The following is a 21,575-nucleotide window of genomic DNA, read 5'->3' as shown; positions in this document are numbered from 1 at the left end:
TGAGGCATTAAGTATGAAAGTGTGAAGTCATTCTTTTTGGCAGGACAGGCAACTCATCAAAAATCTAAATAGTGAGAGATGGCAGTGCTCTGAGGTGTAGATCTGGGAGTCAGTGGGCAGCATTTGCAAGGGACTAGTATGTAAGCACAGCAAGTATTAAGAACAGAGAAAAGTACAGGCCTCTCAGCCCAAGATGTTGTGCTAACTTTTTTTCCTACTCGTAAGAGCAAGCTAACCCTGTCCTCCCACATAGCCTTCCATTCTTCTTTCATTTTGAAGGGTATAAAATCATGAGAGACGTATATGGGGTGAATCAAATCAGTCTTTTCACCAGAGTTGGTGAGTCAGGAAGGCCACAGACCATACAGTATAGGAGCAGAATTAAGACATTCGGCCCATCAAGTCTGCTCTGCAATTCCATCATGGCTGATTTAATATCCCTCTCTACCGCATTCTCCTGCCTCTCCCCATAATCTTTCATGCCCTCACTAATCAAGAACCTATCAACCCCTACTCTAAATATGCCCAATGATTTGGCCTACACAGCCATCTGTGGCAATGAATTCCACAGGTTCACCACCTCATGGCTATAGAAGTTCCTCCTCATCTCTGTTCTAAAGGGATGTCCCCCTATTCTGAGGCTATGCCCTCTGCTCCTAGACTCCCCACTATAGAAAACAACTTCACCTCAGCTACTCTATCTAGGCCTTTCAATATTCAATAGGTTTCAATGAACTCCTGCTAGTACAGGCCCAGAGCCATCAAATGCTCCTCATACATTAACCCCTTTGTTCCCAGAATCATTCTTGTGAAAGAAATAGCAGGCATAGGTCTAAAGTGAGCAGGAAAATATTTAATAATTTCTTGCTGGGTAGCCCCATTACATAGAGGGCAGTGTCCATGTGATATCAGTCTCCAGTAGCAGCTACAACAACAGCTTTTAGAAGACAATTGGACAGGTACTTGGATTGGAAAGGTTCAGATAGTTTTGGACCAAATGCTGTCAAATGAGAATAGCTAGGTTGGGCATTTTGTTCTGTATAGAACAGATGGGCTGAATGGCCTGTTTCATTCTGTATAACTCTTTGATTCTATGAAAAAGTTAAGAAAAATTTATCTTTTTTGTGAGAGCAATTGAATACAAATATAGTACTGTATAGTTGTGCTTCTGTCATGTAGAGCATTGGTGAGGTGGCATTTCAGAAAGGACACAACTTAAAGCAGATTTTCACCTCTGTTATCCACAAAGCTTCAATGAGCAGAAACAGTCCCCTTGGCCCAGCTCATCCATGCCAGCCAAGATTCAAAGTGGCATCACTGGTAAATAGGGTTGTAAAGAGAGCTTTTGGCATGTTGGCCTTTATAAATCAGAGCACTGGTTCCCATTCTGTAGTTTTCCATGACTCCATGCCCATCTAAACCAGACCCATTTGCCTATATTTGGCCCAGATCCCTCCCAACTTTTCACATCCATGTACTTGAGTGAGAGATGAGTGACAGAAAGGCACAAGGTCCTTGGGGGCTTTGACAAGAATGATGTGGAGAGAATATTTTGCTTGCAGAGAACATTGAACTAGGAATCACAGTACAAGAACAAGGAGTCAGCCATTCAAAGCAGATGAGATTATTTTCTTTACCTTTTCGAATCGGTGTAACTCTCTTCCTGCAAATGACAGAGAAACAGAATCTTTGACTATTTTTAAGGTCAAAGTCAATAGATTTTTGATTTTCATGTGGTGGAGGATTACTGGGAGTTGACTGGAATGAGGCGATAGTCATCATACGGTATGGAAACGTGCCCATCAGCCTAACTCATCCGTGTGACTGTGTTGCCCAGCCAGCTTGTTCCATCTGCCCACGTTTGGCCTGTTGCCCTCTAAACCTCTCCTATCCATGTACTTAGAGATGGCTTTTAAACCTTACAATTATGCCCACCTCACCACTATTTCTGACAGATCATTCCAAAGACATGCCACCCTGTACATGAGGAAGCTGCCCCTGGTGCCCCTTTTAAATCTCTCCCCACTGATTGAAAACCCATACCTTCTTGTTTTAGCACCCCCGCCCCCCAGGAAATCTGATTGTGCTTTCACACTCGTTATGCTCCTCATGATCTTATATGTCTCTCTTTCAAAGTCAAGGTGAATTTATTGTCAAAGTACATATATGTTGTCATATACTCTAGAGATTCCTTTTCTTGCAAGCATTAACAGGAAAATAAAGAAAAACAATAGGATTTATGAAAAAGGACTGACAAGTAACCAATGTGTTGAGGTGAGTGAAGTTATCCACACTGGTTTTCAGAAGCCTGATGGTTGAAGGGTAGTAACTGTTGCTGAGCCTGGTGGTGGGGGACCCAAAGCTCCTGCAACTCCTTCCCGATGGAAGTAGCAAGAAGAGAGCACAGCCTGGACGGTGGTGGTCCTTGATGACGGATGTTGTTTTCTTGTGACAGCGCTCTTTGTAAATGTGCTGAATGGTGGGTAGTGCTTTGACTGTAAGAGACAGGTTACTCTTCCATCTCCTACATTCCAGATAATAAAGTTGTAATCTATGCAGCCTCTCCTTGTAACTCCCAAATCCAGGCAACATCCTGTCAAATCTTTTCTGCACTCTTTCTAATTTAATAACATCTTTTCTGTAACAGGATAACCAACGCATCACCAACATCAACCTATCAACGATAAATATACAGAAAGGTGATGGAAAAAAGGAGCAGTAACATGGTAAAGGATTCCACCCATCCTGCTCACGGATGTAATCTCACTCCCATCAGGGAGAAGGCTACTTAGCATCTCCACCTACTAACCTACACCCCAACCATTTCCTGTCGGAGTCACCATATTGACAAGCACTCCTGTGCCTAGTGTCACTTTATGGACATGCAATTGGTGTATATACACCTATCTTGTGTGTTTATATTTATTCTGCTTTTATTATTATTGTGTTATTTATTGTGTTTTTTATGATTCATCGGATCCAGAGTAACAATTATTTTGTTCCCGTTTACACTTGTGTAATGGAAATAACATTAAACAATGTTGAATGTTGAAAATTGCAGACAATTCGCCAAGTGAGGCCTCACCAACACAGTATGTTATAATGAGATTAGCCCCGATCTTAATGAATGACAGATCAGTCTCCAGGTTTGAAGCGGTTTAATTCTAGCTCCTATATTTTGTATTAATATTAATTATATGCGGGAGAAGGGTGGTCAGTTACGTTGAGAGACAAGAAAAGAAAATTTGTCTGCCTGCTCGGACTGGCTGACCGACAGAAGTTATTCACGTTTTGACGTGAAGGTGTTCTCTGACAGCTTTCTGCTCCGGGTCCAAGGGGCACATGAATCACTGCGAGACTTGGCACCCGTCCGGGGAGAGTTATTAAACCCGGCGTGGAGACGTGTAGCCGTGCGATCGGATCGTGCCCAAGGGGGCGTAATGAAATGTGCCGATGTGCAGAGATAATCTGCAGTGAGATGATCTCTCGCTCCGTAGGCGGCTCCCAGCGCGTTCACTCGGCTCCCACACACACCGCAGGTCGGGAGATTTCTCGTCTCCGATCTCGGGACGAGCCTGCCTTTCCCCTCGCTCCCTTCAGACTCCGGCAGATTTAAGAGGGTGGACGGAGACTAGGATGTAACTGCAGGATGGTGTTGTCTGTTGCTGTCTGGGCATTGCTTTATTTTACTCCGGCGGGAGCTGTGGTAATGCCAGTGTTTCTTCCATACTTTTAGAGATTAGTTTCATCTGCAAACTTTCCATAATTTAAAATGTAAACAAAATGTTAACAATGCATGTAGCAGTCTTTATCATTACTATTGCTTCGGTTCTAATTCGGATGCTTTGAACTGTTTTGAATCTTTAAAGTTGGATCTGAAGTTAGCTTGAAACAGCGATTCTGTTCGTGTATTCTGTCAGCCTCTGCGCCTCCCTGATTAATACGTGTTGTACTGTTTTCTATATAACAGGAGATCGGATCAACCCATCAAACCAAGGACAACCATCTATCAGGTAGTCGTTTCCAAAAGGGTTCATTTTAAACGTTATAGGGCAATTCTGGTACCCGTGTGTAAATAGACCTGTATTTAAATGATACTTTCTACAACCTCTCCAAAAAATTTCAACATGGGGAAGAAAATCCCACAGCATAAAAGTACTTGCATTTTGGATTTTGACCTCATAGAATGTTTCCTAGTAAAACTCACTTGGAGACAGGGTTGTACGTTTATTTTATTGCCTGTTTTTAATCTAAAACGATTCATGAATTACTGAAGGTGGACTGAATATCTACGTAATTAAGTTTTCAGTTTCAAAGTGCAAGTTGGTTGAATTAAACAAACCAGGTTGGGATGATACGCGTTCATTATTCACTCCAACACAACGTGTTGCCACGCTTCTTGCAAGCTCGGAGCAGGAAACTGGACTTGTGTGGGTGTGTTTACTGGCTGAGACCTGCGCTTCCAAGTGTGAGATTAAATGACAGAGTGGTTTAAATTGGTTATAATTCTGGATGCAATTTAGCAGAAAGTGCAGTTGATTTTAGGAGCTGAATAGTTCTCTGTTTTTCCCAAGTCACTCACTCACACACACACACACACACACACACACACACGAGTTCCCAAGAGTTCGGCTACACTAACTGCTGGAGAGAATTTTCACATCAGGAAATGATCACATATGCTAAATCTTCAGAGCCTGTCAGAGGGGTTAAACGACAGACACAATACGGCGCATTGCAAGTCAGGAATCTACGCGACACACAGACCCTGGTTGTAAATGCGGGAGGTACTGTATGTCCAGAGGGAGGATATCATCTATTGCATTTATGAATATACAGATAGGGAGCTGGAGTAGGACAATCACCTTCTCGAAACTCATCACCTCTCCATCAGGTAGCATTCAGATCACAACTGGTCTGACTTTAATCTCAACTCTGTATATCCACCTACACCCTCAGGGTGGAGGAACAACACCTCATATTCCGTCTGGATAACCTCTAACTGGTGGCATGAATATCAATTCCTCCTTCCGGTAAACAATTCTTCCCCCCCCCCCTTCCTCTAGTCCTACTCTGACCTTTTACCTCTTCTCACCTGCCTGTTACTTCTCCCTGGGCCCCCTCCTCCTTCCCGTTCTCCTATGGCCCGCTCTCCTCTCCTATCAGATTCCTTCTTCTCCAGCCCTTGACTTTCCCCACCCACCTGGCTTCACCTATCACCTTGTAGCTGGCCTCTAACCCCTCCCCTCACTTTTTTATTCTGGCATCTTCCCCCTTCCTTTTCAGTCCTGAAGAAGGGTCTCAGCCCTAAAAGTCAACTATATATTCATTTCCATGGATGCTCCCTGACCTGCTGAGTTCCTCCAGCATTTTGTGTGTGTTACTCGAGTAGTCTTTCACTCTCCTGCTTAATAAGTAGGAACCTAGCTGTGCCTTAAACTGATGTACCGCACATTGCGGCATGCTTACTGCAGAGCTGAACTCTGCTGTGTGCTGTACCAGAAGAAGAAGACGTAGATGATAGCAGACAGAAGGTAAAGTGCAATGAAAGAGCTTTCTTAAATGCTAATGAACTAGAAGGAATTATGAAGTTTAATGACAGAGCAAGAAACTGATGAGTTAGAAATTGAGAAGTTCATTCTGTGAAACAGCACGCAAGATTCTGGAGGAAATCAGTGGGTCAGGCAGCATCTGTGAAGGGAGATAGACAGTCAGTGTTTCAGCAACACACATCAAAGTTGCTGGTGAACGCAGCAGGCCAGGCAGCATCTGTAGGAAGAGGTGCAGTCCACGTTTCAGGCCAAGACCCTTCGTCAGGACTAACTGAAGGAAGAGTGAGTAAGGGATTTGAAAGTTGGAGGGGGAGGGGGAGATCCAAAATGATAGGAGAAGACAGGAGGGGGAGGGATGGAGCCAAGAGCTGGACAGGTGATTGGCAAAAGGGGATACGAGAGGATCATGGGACAGGAGGTCCAGGAAGAAAGACAAGGGGGGGGGGGGACCCAGAGGATGGGCAAGAGGTATATTCAGAGGGACAGAGGGAGAAAAAGGAGAGTGAGAGAAAGAATGTGTGCATAAAAATAAGTAACAGATGGGGTACGAGGGGGAGGTGGGGCCTTAGTGGAAGTTAGAGAAGTCGATGTTCATGCCATCAGGTTGGAGGCTACCCAGACGGAATGTAAGGTGTTGTTCCTCCAACCTGAGTGTGGCTTCATCTTTACAGTAGAGGAGGCCGTGGATAGTCATGTCAGAATGGGAATGGGATGTGGAATTAAACTGTGTGGCCACTGGGAGATCCTGCTTTCTCTGGCGGACAGAGCGTAGATGTTCAGTTTTTCAGTCAGTGTTTCAGGTTGAAGCCCCTTGTCTTATTTATTTTTTTATTATTTAGAGATACAGCATGGAATAGGCCCTCTAGTCCTTCGAGCTGCACCACCCAAAAACCTCCCAACAAACCCAATTTAATCCTAACCCGATCATGGGACAATTTACAATGATCAATTAACCTACCCGATACGGTCTTTGGACTATGGTAAGAAACCATGGCACCTGGAGAAAACCAACGCATTCCATGGGGAGGACGTATAGAGACTCCTTACAGAAGATGTTGGAATTGAACTCCGAACTCTAACGCGCCAAGATGTAAATGTGTCACACTAACTGCTACGCTACCATGGTGCCCAATCTGCACCCAATCTCAACCCAAACCATTGCCCATCCATTTCCCCCCATAGATTCAGCCTGACCGGCTGAGTTCCTCCAGCATCCGCATGTTGCACCAGATCCCAGCATTTGCAGAATCTTGTGTCCACATTTTGTGAAACTCAGATGTTTGGACTCTTGACTCTAAAATTGAAAGCTGGACTGACCTTCATCAATTCAAACTTAACCTAAGACTTAAATTTCCCAGATGCAGCCTGACCAGGAGCCCATTTATGGAACATCATGATCACACTGACACCTGGTAATGGCCCTTACTACTTGGGTTAAACTCCTTAACCCACACCTTCCACTCTCCCTCTCCACCCCAATGGGGAAATGTCCCTGCCTGATCATGGAATGGTTGAAACTGGGGTTGGTAGGGGTTGGAGAGGTTAACTTGGGCAAGAAGGGGATTTCCATTATCTTATCTCCTTATCTGAGAAAGGATGTGCTGGCATTGGAGTGGGTCCGAAGGAGATTCATGAGAATGATCCCAGGAACGAAAAGGTTAACATATAAGGAACGTTTGGTGGTTCCGGGCCTGTACTCACTGGAGTTTAGAAGAGTGAGGTGGGGGTTGGGATCTCATTGAACACTATTGAATATTGAAAGGCCTAGACAGAGTGGATGTGGAGAGGATGTTTTCTACAGTGGATGAGTCCAGGACTAGAGGAGGATTTTCTTTAGTGAGAAGGTAGTGAACCTTGGCTGAGGAACCCAAGTCATTTGCTGCATTTATAGTGGAGGCTGATAGGTTCTTCATTAGTAAGGGTGTCAAAGGAGACAGGGAGACTTGATGGGCTGAATGATCTAATTCTGCTCCTTTGTCTTATGGTCTTCCCCAATGCAAATTGGGAAATGAAAATCCTGCAAATGCCATTTTCCTGAGGAATATTCCCTGTCCACTCAGGTTAACACTCAGCCACGGATACCATGGCTAGTTTGCGATAGTGAAGAAATGTAATCCAGAAAAATGCAAGCTGGTTCTTTTTGGAAGGGCTAATAAGGCTGGAATATAGAAGGTGAATGGTAGAACCTGGGGGAGTAGTGTGGAGCAGAGGGACATGGTGCACGTGTGCAAGGCTCCTTAAGGACAACAGCACAGATAGACAGGGTTTCCACTCAAATGCCTTTCTTCCCACAGGTGCTGCTTGACCCACATGCCGAGCTCCTGGTTTGTTTATCGCTCCAGTGACACAGGTTCAAGCCACACCACTGGTGCTCATTACACAGAGATTAGACATTTTCTCAATGACTGAGTAGGTTTCCTTCCACATTTCAAAAATGTCCTTGTTGATGGTGAGCTAGCTCCTGTAAATTGCCCCTTGTGTAGGTAGATAACCAGGGAGTTGGAAGGACCACCTTCTTCTTAAGCCTATCACCCCTACTAGGGCATAGGCCGCCAACAGCACCTCATCAATGTCCTCTGTCCTGGGTCAATAGAAGGTGGATCGACCCAGTGGCTTCACCACACAACTTCATACCTCTTCTAGGCAATGGTCCTTCCTCTCCCAGGGATGAGGTCTTTGGAGCCTTTGTTGCTGTTTCTATAGCACTGGATTTTTTGGGATGGGGTTGCTAGCTGAAAGCCCAACTCTCTTCTTTTCACAGTCGGGCTTGGAGCAGAATTATCCATGGTGGAGTCGACTTGGATGGGTGAGGGATTTTTCTGTGTATGTGTGAGAGATTAGGTTTCTGTGCAATAAACAATAGGTTGGCTTGATGGACTGAATGGCTTCTTTCCATGTCAAATGGAAACACAATGTGCATTGGCCACATATTTTAGTATATTCAGAATCAGAATCAGGTTTATTATCACTGACATATTGTAAAATTTATTGTTTTGTGGCAGCAGTACAGTGCAACACATAAGATAAATTACAATAGATTTACAATAGGGAATATAAAAAAAGAGAGTAAGAATGGTGAGGTAGTGTTCATGGGTTCACGGACCGTTCAGAAATCTGATGGCAGAGGGGAAGAGGCTGTTCCTGAAACATTGAGAGTGTGTTTTGTGGCTCCTGTACCTCCTAACAGTGGTAGTAATAAGAAGAGGGCATGTCCTGGATGGTGAGGGTATAGCATGATGAATGCCACCTTCATGAGGCATTGATTTTTGATGATGTTCTCAGTAGTGGGGAGGCTCGTGCCCATGATGGAGCTGGTACCCTTGAGTGGCAGGCATGGGAGCACTGAGGACATGCATATTCAAATACAGAGAACATTCCCCTTATCAACCATAGTTGGCTTTATGTTTTTTTGTTTAAAGGTGTAGCATTTTGTGGCAGGGTAGATTTTGCCAAGAAAAAATTACAAAGGTATTTCAATTCTTTGCATGATGATATTTTGCTGAGAATCTTTCGGACTCCTTACCCCAGTTTTACAGAGAGAGATGCTGCAGCAACAGCTGGAATTTTAAATCAATGTTTGGACTATGTCTATAAGACCATAAGACATAGGAGCAGAATTAGGCCATTCGACCCATCGTGTCTGCACTGCCAATCCAATATGGCAGTTATTATTTGTCTCAACCCCATTCTTCTGCCTTCTCCTCGTAATCTTTGATACCCTGACAAATCATGAACCTGTTGATTTCTGCTTGAAATATATTCAAAGACTTGACCGCCAAAGTCTCCTGTGGCAATGAATTCCACAGCTTCACTACCCTCTGGCTAAACAAACTCTTTCTCATCTCTGTTCTGTTCTATTCTGAGACTATGCCCTCTGGTCTTAGACTGTCCCAGTATAGGAAACATCCTCTCCACATTCACTCTGTCTAGGCCTTTCAATATTCGAAAAGTTTCAATGAGATCCCCCCTCATTCTCCTAACCATCAGTGTGTACAGGCCCAGAGCTATCAGATGTTCACTTCTCATACATTAATCCTTTCAAGTGACTGATGTTCCTAAAAAAATGATCAGCCTGTCTGCTCACCATCTCTGGAGAGTAGACAATATTTATTGATGAGTTGAAGACATTAGGTATTCTGCTCGTGTTGATACAGGTGACTCATCTTGTGTGTGCGTCCATAAACTGGGCAGTGCCACCTGTTTAGTTTTCTAATTCTTTTTTCATTCAAGGGGTGTGGGCCTCACAGGCTGAGTCAGTATTTAATTGCCTGCCCCTAGTTGCCCTTGTGAAGGCGGTGGTGAACTGACCTTGAGATGTGGTTATAGGAAGTTTCAAGGTCACCACAGTGGTGCTACAGGTAGTGTTGATGCCTTACAGCAGCAGCGACATAGATGAAGGATCTACTGCAACAACGCACACAAAACCCTGCAGGAACTCAGCAATGTGTTGTGTCTCTGAAATATCTACTCTCCATTTCCCATACACACACAGAATACTGCAGAAACTCAATAGGTCAGGCAGCAGCTAGGGAAAAAAGTAAACAGTCGAAGTTTCAGGCTGAAGCCCTTTATCAGGCTGGAAATGAAGGGGAAAGGAGTCAGCTTAAGAAAGTGGGGGAGGGGAGGCAGAAGCACAGGGTGGTAGGTGATAAGTGAAAGTGGCAGAGGGGACCGGATGAAGTAAAGAGCTGGGAAGTTGATTGGTGGAAGAGATAAAGAGCTGGAGAAGGGGGAAGCTAATAGGAAAGCACAAAAGACCATGGAAGAAAGAGAAGTGGGAAGAGCACCACAAGGAGGTGGGAAAGAAGGTGTGAGAGGGAAACAGGAATGGGGGATGCTGAAGGAGAGGAGGGGGGCAATTACCAGAAGTTTGAGAAATCGATGTTCATGCCATCAGATTGGAGTCTACCCAGATGGAACGTGAGGTATTAATCCTCCAACCTGAGTGTGGCCTTATTGTGGTGGTAGGGTAGGCCATGAACTGACATGTCGGAATGGGAAGTGGAATTGAAATGGGTGTCCACCAGGAAATCCTGCTTTTTGTGACAGATGGAGCAAAGGTGCTTGATGAAACGGTCTCCCAATCTATGTCGGGTCTCACTGATGTGCAGGAGGCCACACCAGGAGCACCGGATACAGTATATCACCCCAACAGGTGTCACCTCACCTGAAAGGACTGTTTGGGGCCCTGAATGGTAGTGAGGGAGGAAGTGTAGTGGCTGGTGCACATTTGTTCCACTTGCAAGGATAAGAACCAGGAGGGAAACCAATGGGGAGAGACGAATGGCATCCCTGTTGAAAACAGAAAGTCGGGGGGGGGGGAGTGGGAGGGAAAGATGCGCTTGGTGTTGGGATCCTGTTGGAGATGGCGGAAATTACAGAGATTTATGTGCTGGACGCGGAGGCTGGTGGGGTGGTAGGTGAGGACAAGAGGAACCCTATCCTTGGTGGGGTGACAGGAGGACAGGGTGAGGACAGATGTGCACAAAATGGAAGAAATGTGGGTGAGGGCATTGTAGAAGGTGGAGGAAAGGAAACCCTTTCTTTGAAGAAGGAGGACATCTTAGTTGATCTGGAATAAGAAGCCTCATCCTGAGAGCAGATGTGGTGGAGACAGGGAGGAACTGAGAGAAGGGGATAGCATTTGTACAAGTGACAAGGTGGGAAGAGGTATAGTCCAGGTAACTGTGAGAGTCAGTGGGTTTATAAAAGATATCAGTAGATAGACTATCTCCAGAGATAGAGACAGAAAGGTCGAGAAAGGGGCAAGAAGTGTCGGAAATGGACTAGGTAAATTTGAGGGTGGAGTATCTTCCTGAAGCACTGAGGGTGCCATGTTAGTGTAGCGGTTAGTGTGACACTATTGCAGATTGGGGCGCTGGAATTCAGAGTTCAATCCCAGTGTCCTCTGTAAGGAGTTTGTATGTTCTTCCTGTGGAATGTGTGGGTTTCCTCCACGTGCTATGGTTTCCTCCCACATTCCAAAGACCTTACCGGTTAGTAGATTAATTGGTAAATTGTCCTGCGATTAGGTTGGGGTTAAATCAGGGGTTCTCAGGGGTTGCTGTGCAGTGCGGCTCAAAGAGGTCGAAGGGCCTGTTCCGCACTGTACCTCTGAATAAATAAGCAGCATTTCCCTAGGCTGTTCTAGGATCGCTGGATTTTAACCCACCTTTCAATAACAAAGTTAAGCCATTATTTATGTATATGTAATCTTATGTACTTTTATATATTATTGTGTTCTTTATGCTTATTGTGTTTTTCGGTGCTGCATCAGATCCAGAGTAACAATTGTTTTGTTCTCCTTTACACTTGTGTACTGGAAATGACATGAAACAATCTTGACATTCTTGATATATCTTCAGATTTCTGAAGTCACTGTATTAGTACACCTTCAATGCTAATCAATTTTTTTCCTGAATAATTGAATTTTATGTGAAAACATTCTTTAACCAGAAAAGTGCATTTGGACAGGTACATGGATAGGAAACATTTTGACCAGGGGTTCCCAACATTTTTATGCCGTGGATCAATATCATTAAGCAAGGGCACTGTGGACCTCAGGTTGGGAACCAGAGGCTTAGAGGGATATGAGTCAAAGGCAGACAAATAGGACTAGCTTAATGGTCAACTTGCGTGGCATGGACAAGATGTGCCGAAGTGCCTGTTTCCACGCAATATTTCTCTATGACTCTGTAACCGGAAGTGATTATTTTACTCAGTATGAAAGTGAAAGCAGAGTAGCTGTCTGGAATGCCGGTGGTGAGGGCAACCTCTGACAGAGGTAACCAGGTTGCACTCGGAAGTTGGGATCTCTGGGGACCTCCGGATCATGGCAGAGGGTCAGCCATGTCAGAACACACTGACCTGACGATGGGCAGATGTCCCCATGTCTCAGTATTTGTGGTTGTTACCATGGGGAGCTTTCTAACTGGGTGCATCACCCTCTGGTATGGAGGGGCTGCTGCACAGGATCAGAAAAACCTGCAGAAAGCTGTAAACTCCGCCAGTTTCATCATGGGCACCGGCCTCCCCAACGTTGAGGTAATCTTCTAAAGGCAATGCCTCAAAAAAACGGCATCCATCATTAAGGATCCCCATCACCCAGGACATGCCCTCCTCTCATTGCAATGAAGTGAGTGAAGGTACTCACGTTCAAAGTTTCAAGAACAGCTTCTTCCCCTCCGTCAATAGATTTTTAAATGGACAATGAACCCATCAACACTACCTTAGTAATTTTTCTCTCTTTTCACACTACTTAGTTAATTTTCTAAAATATGTTTCTTATTTAATTTATGGTTTTGTTATTATAATGTATTGCAATGTACAGTTGCCACAAAACAACGTCACGACGTGTATCAGTGATATTAAACCTGATTCTGACCTTTTCCCCTCATTGACCCTCATTATATCCCCAAACACTTCAGCTAACTTAATCAAACACTTTACCTTCCCACAAAAATCCTTTGCTGACTGTCCTCAGTTATGCCATTGATCTCCACCTTTGCCGACAAAGGCAAGTGTCCATCTGTTGTCTTGAGCACCTTGCCGACCTGCTTCCTTCAGAAAGCTGAAGGTGTAACCTCCAGGATGCCCCTGTTTCTCTGTTCCACCTTTCAAAATGCATTACCTCTCTCTTCACCAAACTCCTAGCATCATGTAGCATAGAAACACAAAACTTCCCCATCTTTGTAAGAAGACCATAAAACATAGGAGCAGAATTAGGCAATTTGGCCCATCACGTCTACTCCACAATTCCTGCCTGGCTGATTTATTATCCCTCTCAATCCCATTCTCCTGTCTTCTCCCCCTAACCTTTCATGCCTTCACTAATCATGAACCTATCAACCTCCACTTTATACATACCCAATGACTTGGCCTCCATAGCCATCCATGGCAATGAATTCCACTGATTTATCACTCTGGCTAAATAAGTTTCCCTTCATCCCTTTTCTAAATGGACTTCCCTAGTCTGAGGCTGTGCCTTCTAGTCCTAGACTCCTCCACTAGCATGGGAGTTAAGTGTTGACTCTCTATCTTACCTATGCCTTCCATAATCTGGTATACTTTAATCAGGTCACCTCTCAGCCCCCCTTGCTCCAGGGAAACAAGCCTAGCCTATCCACTCTCTCCCTCTGACTATATTTTCAGGAAATAATGGGCCACAGGCACAGAAGAGGAGCTGGTGCCTGGGGTAGATCAACCATAATCATATTGAATCCTTGGGCAAGATATGTATCAATTTTAATGCATGTTCTTATGTATTTTATTGAATTTAATTTACAGTACCCTGACAATGTGGTACAGTAATCCAATGTCAATGTAAATTCTATCTTAAAAGCATTCTATAGCTGTAACCCTGATATTAGAGCGATGTGGTGCTTCTTGAAAATGGTCTATATCTCATTTCCACATTGCCATTGTCTGTGCATGTGTTAAGAAAAAGGAGGAAAAATAATTTATTTTGTGTATTTCTTTACATCTTTACATAAAAACTGTGAGAGCAAATTTGATTCTGTGTCTCAGATTCTTGATTTAGTGAATTCTATAAGGACGAATTTCTGTAAGTCAAACAGCCAGAGCATAGAGATTGCTTGTAGGCTGCTTGATGTGATTTGACATTTCTCTAATTCAGTAATCTGATACCTCGTACAGGATGTGTCTGGAGTTGAAAGTGGTATCTTTTAAATCCCCATTTTTCATTAAATTTAAACACTACATGTTCAGGAAAAAAAAATATTTTGTACAGATATTCTATGTGCGATTTGGAGATACCAGCACTATAGGAGGTGTGTGTTAGTGTGTCAGAGGTGTAGGGGGAGTGTGTGGGTGTGTCAGAGGTGTAGGTGGTGTGTGTTGGTGTATCAGAGGTGTAGTGGTGTGTGTTGGTGTATCAGAGGCGTAGGTGGTGTATGTTGGTGTATCAGAGATATAGGTGGTGTGTCAGAGGCGTAGATGGTGTGTGTTGGTGTGTCAGAGGTATGGGATGTGCGTTGGTGTGTCAGAGGTGTAGGTGGTGTGTGTTGGTGTATCAGAGGTGTAGGTGGTGTGTGTTGGTGTATCAGAGGTGTAGGTGGTGTGTGTTGGTGTGTCAGAGGTATGGGATGTGTGTTGGTGTGTCAGAGGTGTAGGCGGTGTGTGTTGGTGTATCAGAGGCGTAGGTGTTGTGCGTTGGTGTATCAGAGGTGTAGGTGGTGTGTGTTGGTGTGTCAGAGGTATAGGTGGTGTGTGTTGGTGTGTCAGAGGTGTAGGTGGTGTGTGTTGGTGTGTCAGAGGTATGGGATGTGTGTTGGTGTGTCAGAGGTGTAGGTGGTGTGTGTTGGCGTGTCAGAGGTATGGGATGTGTGTTGGTGTGTCAGAGGCGTAGGTGTTGTGCGTTGGTGTGTCAGAGGTTTGGGATGTGTGTTGGTGTGTCAGAGGTGTAGGTGGTGTGTGTTGGTGTGTCAGAGGTGTAGGTGGTGTGTGTTGGTGTGTCAGAGGTATAGGTGGTGTGTGTTGGTGTGTCAGAGGTATGGGATGTGTGTTGGTGTGTCAGAGGTGTAGGTGTGTGTTGGTGTATCAGAGGCGTAGGTGTTGTGCGTTGGTGTATCAGAGGTGTAGGTGGTGTGTCAGAGGTATAGATGGTGTGTGTTGGTGTGTCAGAGGTGTAGGTGGTGTGTGTTGGTGTGTCAGAGGTATGGGATGTGTGTTGGTGTGTCAGAGGTGTAGGTGGTGTGTGTTGGTGTGTCAGAGGTATGGGATGTGTGTTGGTGTGTCAGAGGTATGGGATGTGTGTTGGTGTATCAGAGGTGTAGGTGGTTTATGTTGGTGTATCAGAGGTGTAGGTGGTGTGTGTTGGTGTATCAGAGGTGTAGGCGGTGTGTGTTGGTGTGTCAGAGGTATAGGTGGTGTGTGTTGGTGTGTCAGAGGTATAGGTGGTGTGTGTTGGTGTGTCAGAGCTGTAGGTGCTGTGTGTTTGTGTGTCAGAGGTGTAGGTGGTGCGTGTTGGTGTATCAGAGGTGTAGGCGGTGTGTGTTGGTGTCTCAGAGGTATAGGTGGTGTGTGTTGGTGTGTCAGAGGTGTAGGTGGTGTGTGTTTGTGTGTCAGAGGCGTAGATGGTGTGTGTTGGTGTGTCAGAGGTATGGGATGTGCGTTGGTGTGTCAGAGGTGTAGGTGGTGTGTGTTGGTGTGTCAGAGGTATGGGATGTGTGTTGGTGTGTCAGAGGTGTAGGTGGTGTGTGTTGGTGTGTCAGAGCTGTAGGTGCTGTGGCCTTGTGTGCTTGTCTCTTGTATTTTGACCACTCACTGAGGCCGGGATAAAGCTGTGTCTGACTCCTACTGTTACTCCCATCTCCGCTCTCTGCCACAGTATCACAGGTAGGCAGAAGGTAAAAAAGTCTGAATGCACTTCCCACCAGGCTCAAGGGCAATTTTTATTTCACTGTTAAACAATCCCCTAGAATGAAAGTATGAACTCCTGACCGCTCGATCTACCTCATTATGCCCCTTATTTTCTGCCGGCACTGCACTTTCTCTTTGACTGTAACACTTGATTGGTTATTCTGTTATTGTTTTCCTGTGTACTAATTCTGATGTGATGAGATGATGTGTAGGGATGACACACAAAACAAGATTGTCACTCTACCTCGGTACATGTGACAATAATGCATACATTTAACAAATAAAGGCCACTCGTAGAGGAGGAACAACAGCTTACTCTTTGTCTTTTTGCATTGCTCCCACAGTTTCTGGCCAGTGTTCAGCCAGTGTCACAAAGCTGGGCCACTACACCGGGGCAGCAACGTTCACTGTGACGGGCGAGGAGTGTCTGCAGTGGACAGATTTCCCAGACTACATTGAGCAGTATCCCAACAAGGGTCTGGGCAACCACAACTTGTGCCGCAGCCCCGATGGCGCGGGGATGCCGTGGTGTTTCTACAGAAGGAAGAGTGGTTCAATCAGCTGGGCGGAGTGCGACTGTAATCACGGTGAGGGGCTCTGCTTCCCGTTCACTCGTTGTGGACAATTATGTCAGTTCAGCTGCACGGTGCCGAGCAATGGCATCCTCAGAGATCAGTAGCCTCAGCTCTCTGCCTGTAGCTCTCCCCACCAGGATCTTCCAAGATGTCAGGTGTAGGAGGTGGTGAGGGTTTAAGACTGAAATTTGGGCTCTGTTTAAGATGACAACACAATAAATTTGAGAACCATGATTGAAATTAATCCCTATTGATGCACTATCAGTTACTCCAAAAGACTGGAGGTAGAGTAAATACTGAAAGGCTTTTATTAACAGTAAAATGGATCCATGTCCGTGCTGTATGTCTGTCCTGGACTGTGGGAGGAACAGTGACACAATTGCCTTTATTCAGGGGTCTGTGGGAGGAGCCACAGCAGCAGTCAGCAGAGGGGTGTGTCCAGACAGGGAAACCACTTACAACCTATATACATGGTTTACCACACCTACTTAATGTTTTACAGTAATGTGTACACTCAGTGGCCACTTTATTAGTACAGAGTGGGACCCAGTGTGGTCTTCTGTTGCTGTAGCCCATCCGCTTCAAGGTTTGATGTGCTGTGCATTCAGAGATGCTGTCTGCACACCACTGTTGTAACACATGGTTATTTGAGTTACTGTCACCTTCCTGTCAGCTTGATCCAGTCCAGCCATTCTCCTCTGACCTCTCTCATTAACAAGGCATTTCCCCCACACAGAGCTGCCGCTCACTGAATGTCTTTAGTTTTTCATATCATTCTCTGTAAACTCTAGACTGCTGTGTGTGTGGAAATCCCAGGAGATCAGCAGTTTCTGAGATACTCAAACATCTCATCTGGCACCAACAACCATTTCACAGTCAGTCACTTAGATCACATTTTTTTCCTATTCTGATGATCGGTCTGAGCAACAACTGAACTTCTCGACCTGGTCTGCATGCTTTTATGCATCGAAGCTCTTGCCAGATGTTTGGCTGATTAGGTATTTGTAATAACAAGCAAGTGTACAAGTGTACCTAATAAAGTGGCCACTGGGTGAACATTAAGTTTAATGTAGGAGGTTTCTATTGGTGTTAATTAAATTGGTAAATTGGTTTATCATTGTCACATGTACCATGGTAGAGTGAAAAATGTTGTTTTTGCATACCATCCACACATATAATTTCATCACATTTGTACATCAAGTAGATAGATCTATTTTATTGATTCCAAAGGAAATTACAGTGTCACAGCAGCATTACAAGTGTACAGATATGCAAGTATACAAATATTTGAAGAGAAGTAAGAAAGAATAAAAAATAAGTTGCCTCAAACAGTCTAACAGGAGGGGGTCATCACTTCCCCGGCTATAGGTTGGCTCATTTTAGAGCCTAATGGTCGAGGGTAAGAATGACCTCATATTGCACTTTTTGGAGCAGCACTGTTGTCTTAGTCTATTACTAAAAGTGCTCCTCCATTCAGCTAAGGTGGCATGCAGGGAGTGAGAAACACCACCCAGAATTACCAGGATTTTCTGTAGGGTCCTTTATTCTACCACAGCCTCCAGTGTGTCCAGCTTGACTCCTATAACAGAGCCAGTCATTCTAATCAGTCTATTGAGTCAGTTGGCATCACCCATGTTGATGCCATTGCCCCAGAACACCACCGCATAGAAGATTTTACTGGCGACAACAGACTGGTAGAACATGTGAAGGAGAGGCCAGCATACTCCAAAGGACCTCAGTCTCCTCAGGAAATAGAGGCAACTCTGGCCCTTCTTGTACACAGCCTCTGTGTTGGTGGTCCACTCAAGTCAGTCATCCAGGTGCAGCCCCAGGTACTTGTAGGTCCTCATCCTCACCATCAATAGTATCAGGGAGCAATGCAGGCTTAGACACAGATGATTCAGCTTACACCATTTGACAAAGTCCTCCACTAGGGCACTTCATTCTCCTGTCCTCCCTTTATACAGCCAACTATTGCTGAGTCATCAGAAAATTTCTGCAGATGACATGGCTCAGTGTTGTATCTGAAGGCTGAGGTATACAGGGAAGGAAGCCAGTACAGATCCCTGTGGGACCCCAGTGCGGCTTATAGCCATGTCTGATACACAGCTCTGAAGCCGCGCATACTGTGGTCTGCCAGGTAGTACAAGAGAAAGCAACAACAGAATAGGGAATAAAGTGTTAACGCGCTGTGCAGGCAGACCAGAAAGTGCAAGGCTACGATGAGGTAGATTGTGAAGTCAAGAGTTCATCTTATCATACCAGGGAACCATGTAACACCTTGAGCCTGATAATACATGCTTTCAAGCTTTTGTATCTTCTGGCCAATGGGAGGGGGGCAAAGAGAGAACGTCCAGGATGGACAGGGTCTTGTCTGTTATGTCGCCTGCTTTAGCAAGGCAGCGAGACGTGCAGACAGAGTCCATGGATTGGAGTCTAGATTCTGCGATACACTGATAGCCATGAATTTAAGCAAAGTTTGATATGAATGGTACGTTCACTAGAGAGTACACTTCTGGCCTCCAGTCTCTCTCTTTCATGAAGGAATTAAAATTTTTTAGCACGTTCTGTGAGTAAGGCTAACATTCCTTCTCTGCCAAGTGTGTGGAGCGTGACTTGGAAAGAGCAAGAAGCATTATAACATCCAAAGGGCAGCCAAGTAGATTCTGAACAGACTGGGAAAGGAGTTATTGTGTGTAGCATTGGAACAATGCATTGTTCTGGGCCTTCCTGCTAGACCGGTGATGGATGGGCTTGCTTCATGGGTTATTGACTAAAGCAGCACCACTCGCCTCCCAGGAGATTCTCATCTGGGGTGCGATCCCCTTGTTAATGACACAAACACTAGAAAATCTGCAGATGCTGGAAATGCAAGCAACACACACAAAATGCTGGAGGAACTCAGCAGTCCAGGCAGCATCTATGGACAAGAGTAAATAATCGATGTTTCAGGCTGAGACCCTTCATAACTGCTCACCAGTGAGGCCTCATCAAGATTCAACATTACATCCATGCTATATCATCATATAAGCAACATTCACAAGAAAAACATAAATTACACAAAATCAAACTAGTCCATGCCAAAACCATTTAAGCTGCCTACTCCCGTCGACCTGCACTGGGACTGTAGCCCTCCATATCTCTACTATCCATGAACCTATCCAAACTTCTCTTAAAAGTTGAAACTGATCTTGCATGGACCACTTGTGCTGGCAGCTCAGTCCACACTCTCACCACCCTCTGAGTGAAGAAGTTTCCCCTTAAACTTGTCACCTTTCACCCTTAACCGATGAACTCTGGTTATAGCCTCATTCAACCTCAGTGGAAAAAGCCTGCTTGCATTTACCCTATCTGTACCCCTCATAATTTTGTATACCTCTATCAAATCTCCTCTCGTCCCAGTTCAGTTCAGTTTATTGTCATTTAGAAATGCATGCATTAAAAAATGATACAACGTTCCTCCAGAATAATATTACAAGAAAACACAGGACAAACCAAGACTAAAACTGACAAAACCACATAATTATAACATATAGTTACAACAGTGCAAAGCAATATCTTCTACGTTTTTAAGAATACAGTCATAACCTATTCAATCTTTCCTTATAACTCAGGTCCTCCAGACCCAGTAATATCCTTGTAAATTTTCTCTGTACTCCTTCAACCTTGTTTACATCTTTCGTGTAGGTAGGTGACCAAAACTGTACACAATACTCCAAATTAGGCCCCACTGTCTTACACAACTTCAACATTAACATCCCATCTCCTGTACTCAGTAAATTGATTTATGAAGGCCAATGTACCAAAAGCTTTCTTTATGACCCTATCTGTGACACCACTTTCAATGAACTATAGACCTGTATTCCCAGATCCCTCTGTTCTCCCACACTCCTTGGTGCCCTATCGTTAAATGTGTAATGTGACGAGAATACACATAGATTAAGATGTTAGCTGTCCTGTGCTGGCACCAGTGGGATCAGCAGTTGGTCTGCCACCTGTCTTCAGGAGAAAGAGAGATAAGGAAAACAATGGAGCAGCATTTGGAGATGTTAATGAAGGGACGGGAGAGTTTAACGGAAGGAGAGCTGTCAAGATCGGCTCCCCCTTTGAACCCTGAACTGTTTGAAGCGATGGACAGGCGATACCCCAGCAGGGGGATAAAAAGGGACAGGTTCACTAAGGCAGGACACACACGACACCCCGAGGTAACGAGACCCTGGAAGCGGTGTGTCTTCCATAAGTCGGTGGGAAGTTTTGGAAGGCTGGTAGCGGGACCAAGCCATAGACGCACAGGGTGGAAAGGCACGATCGGCGGGAACCTGGTGTGTGTGTCCGCCTTTGCCTGGGTGCCAGGTTCACCGCAGAGAAACGATCGTATCTGGAAACGGAGGGGTCACGGTCGGTGACCTCAGAAGACATCACAAAGGGCTCGCCCGAAAGCTGACTGCGAAGAATATCGAAGGTCTGTGTGGAAGCCGTTTGAATATTCATTCGTTTTTGCGCTCTCTCTCCTTCCCCCCACTGTCCATCTCCCACGGCAGTGATTACTGCGAACTGAACTGAATTCAATTGAACTGAACTTTGCATCACTTTGAAACTGGTCATTTACCCCTAGACAACGATAGAGCTTGATTGATCCTGTTATCTTAATTCTGTGTGCATGTGTGTTTATCATTGCTGAACTGTTGCATTTATTATCCTTTTGATTACAGTACTGTGTTGCTTGTTTCTTTAATAAAACTTTCTTAGTTCTAGTAATCCAGACTCTAACTGAGTGATCCATTTCTGCCAGTTTGGCAACCCAGTTACGGGGTACGTAACAGTAAGGTCTACCCTGGTTCATGGTCATTAGTCACTGACTTTTAGATATTCTTTTTCAGTTCAATGGTTGTGATGAGATGCAAACTCCTGTCCCCGTCAATTGTCATTGGCCGTGTGTGTAAATGCATTGTGTCAGATGGATAAGTAAAACAAAAACAAAATCAGTACATTAGTGGATTAAAATCCCAGAGGTTTTGTAAACAATACCAGTTCCTTAATGTCCTTCAGTAATTATTTAACATATTTT

At 44.7% G+C, this 21,575-nt stretch overlaps 1 protein-coding gene across 4 annotated transcripts in view; it reads left to right on the top strand.

Moving 5' to 3' along the window:
- The window catches only part of LOC140212193 (neurotrypsin), a 69,296-nt gene that overhangs the window by 4,367 nt on the left and 43,354 nt on the right, over nucleotides 1-21,575 (top strand). Inside the window, exons 2-4 of one of the 4 annotated variants that reach the window (XM_072282870.1) lie at nucleotides 2,648-2,726; nucleotides 3,971-4,013; nucleotides 16,277-16,519. In XM_072282870.1, the coding sequence (XP_072138971.1) occupies nucleotides 2,703-2,726; nucleotides 3,971-4,013; nucleotides 16,277-16,519 (310 nt within the window). In that variant the 5' untranslated portion in view covers nucleotides 2,648-2,702. Of the gene's footprint in view, nucleotides 1-2,647; nucleotides 2,727-3,311; nucleotides 3,707-3,970; nucleotides 4,017-16,276; nucleotides 16,520-21,575 lie in introns of those variants that run through there. The other 3 variants (XM_072282869.1, XM_072282866.1, XM_072282867.1) reach the window with 3 other exon arrangements.

Source organism: Mobula birostris, chromosome 18, assembly GCF_030028105.1.
Source record: "Mobula birostris isolate sMobBir1 chromosome 18, sMobBir1.hap1, whole genome shotgun sequence".
Taxonomy (NCBI): Eukaryota; Metazoa; Chordata; class Chondrichthyes; order Myliobatiformes; family Myliobatidae; genus Mobula; species Mobula birostris.
The sequence above is the reverse complement of the archived record's forward strand: the minus strand, read 5'-3'. Positions and strand labels throughout refer to the sequence as shown.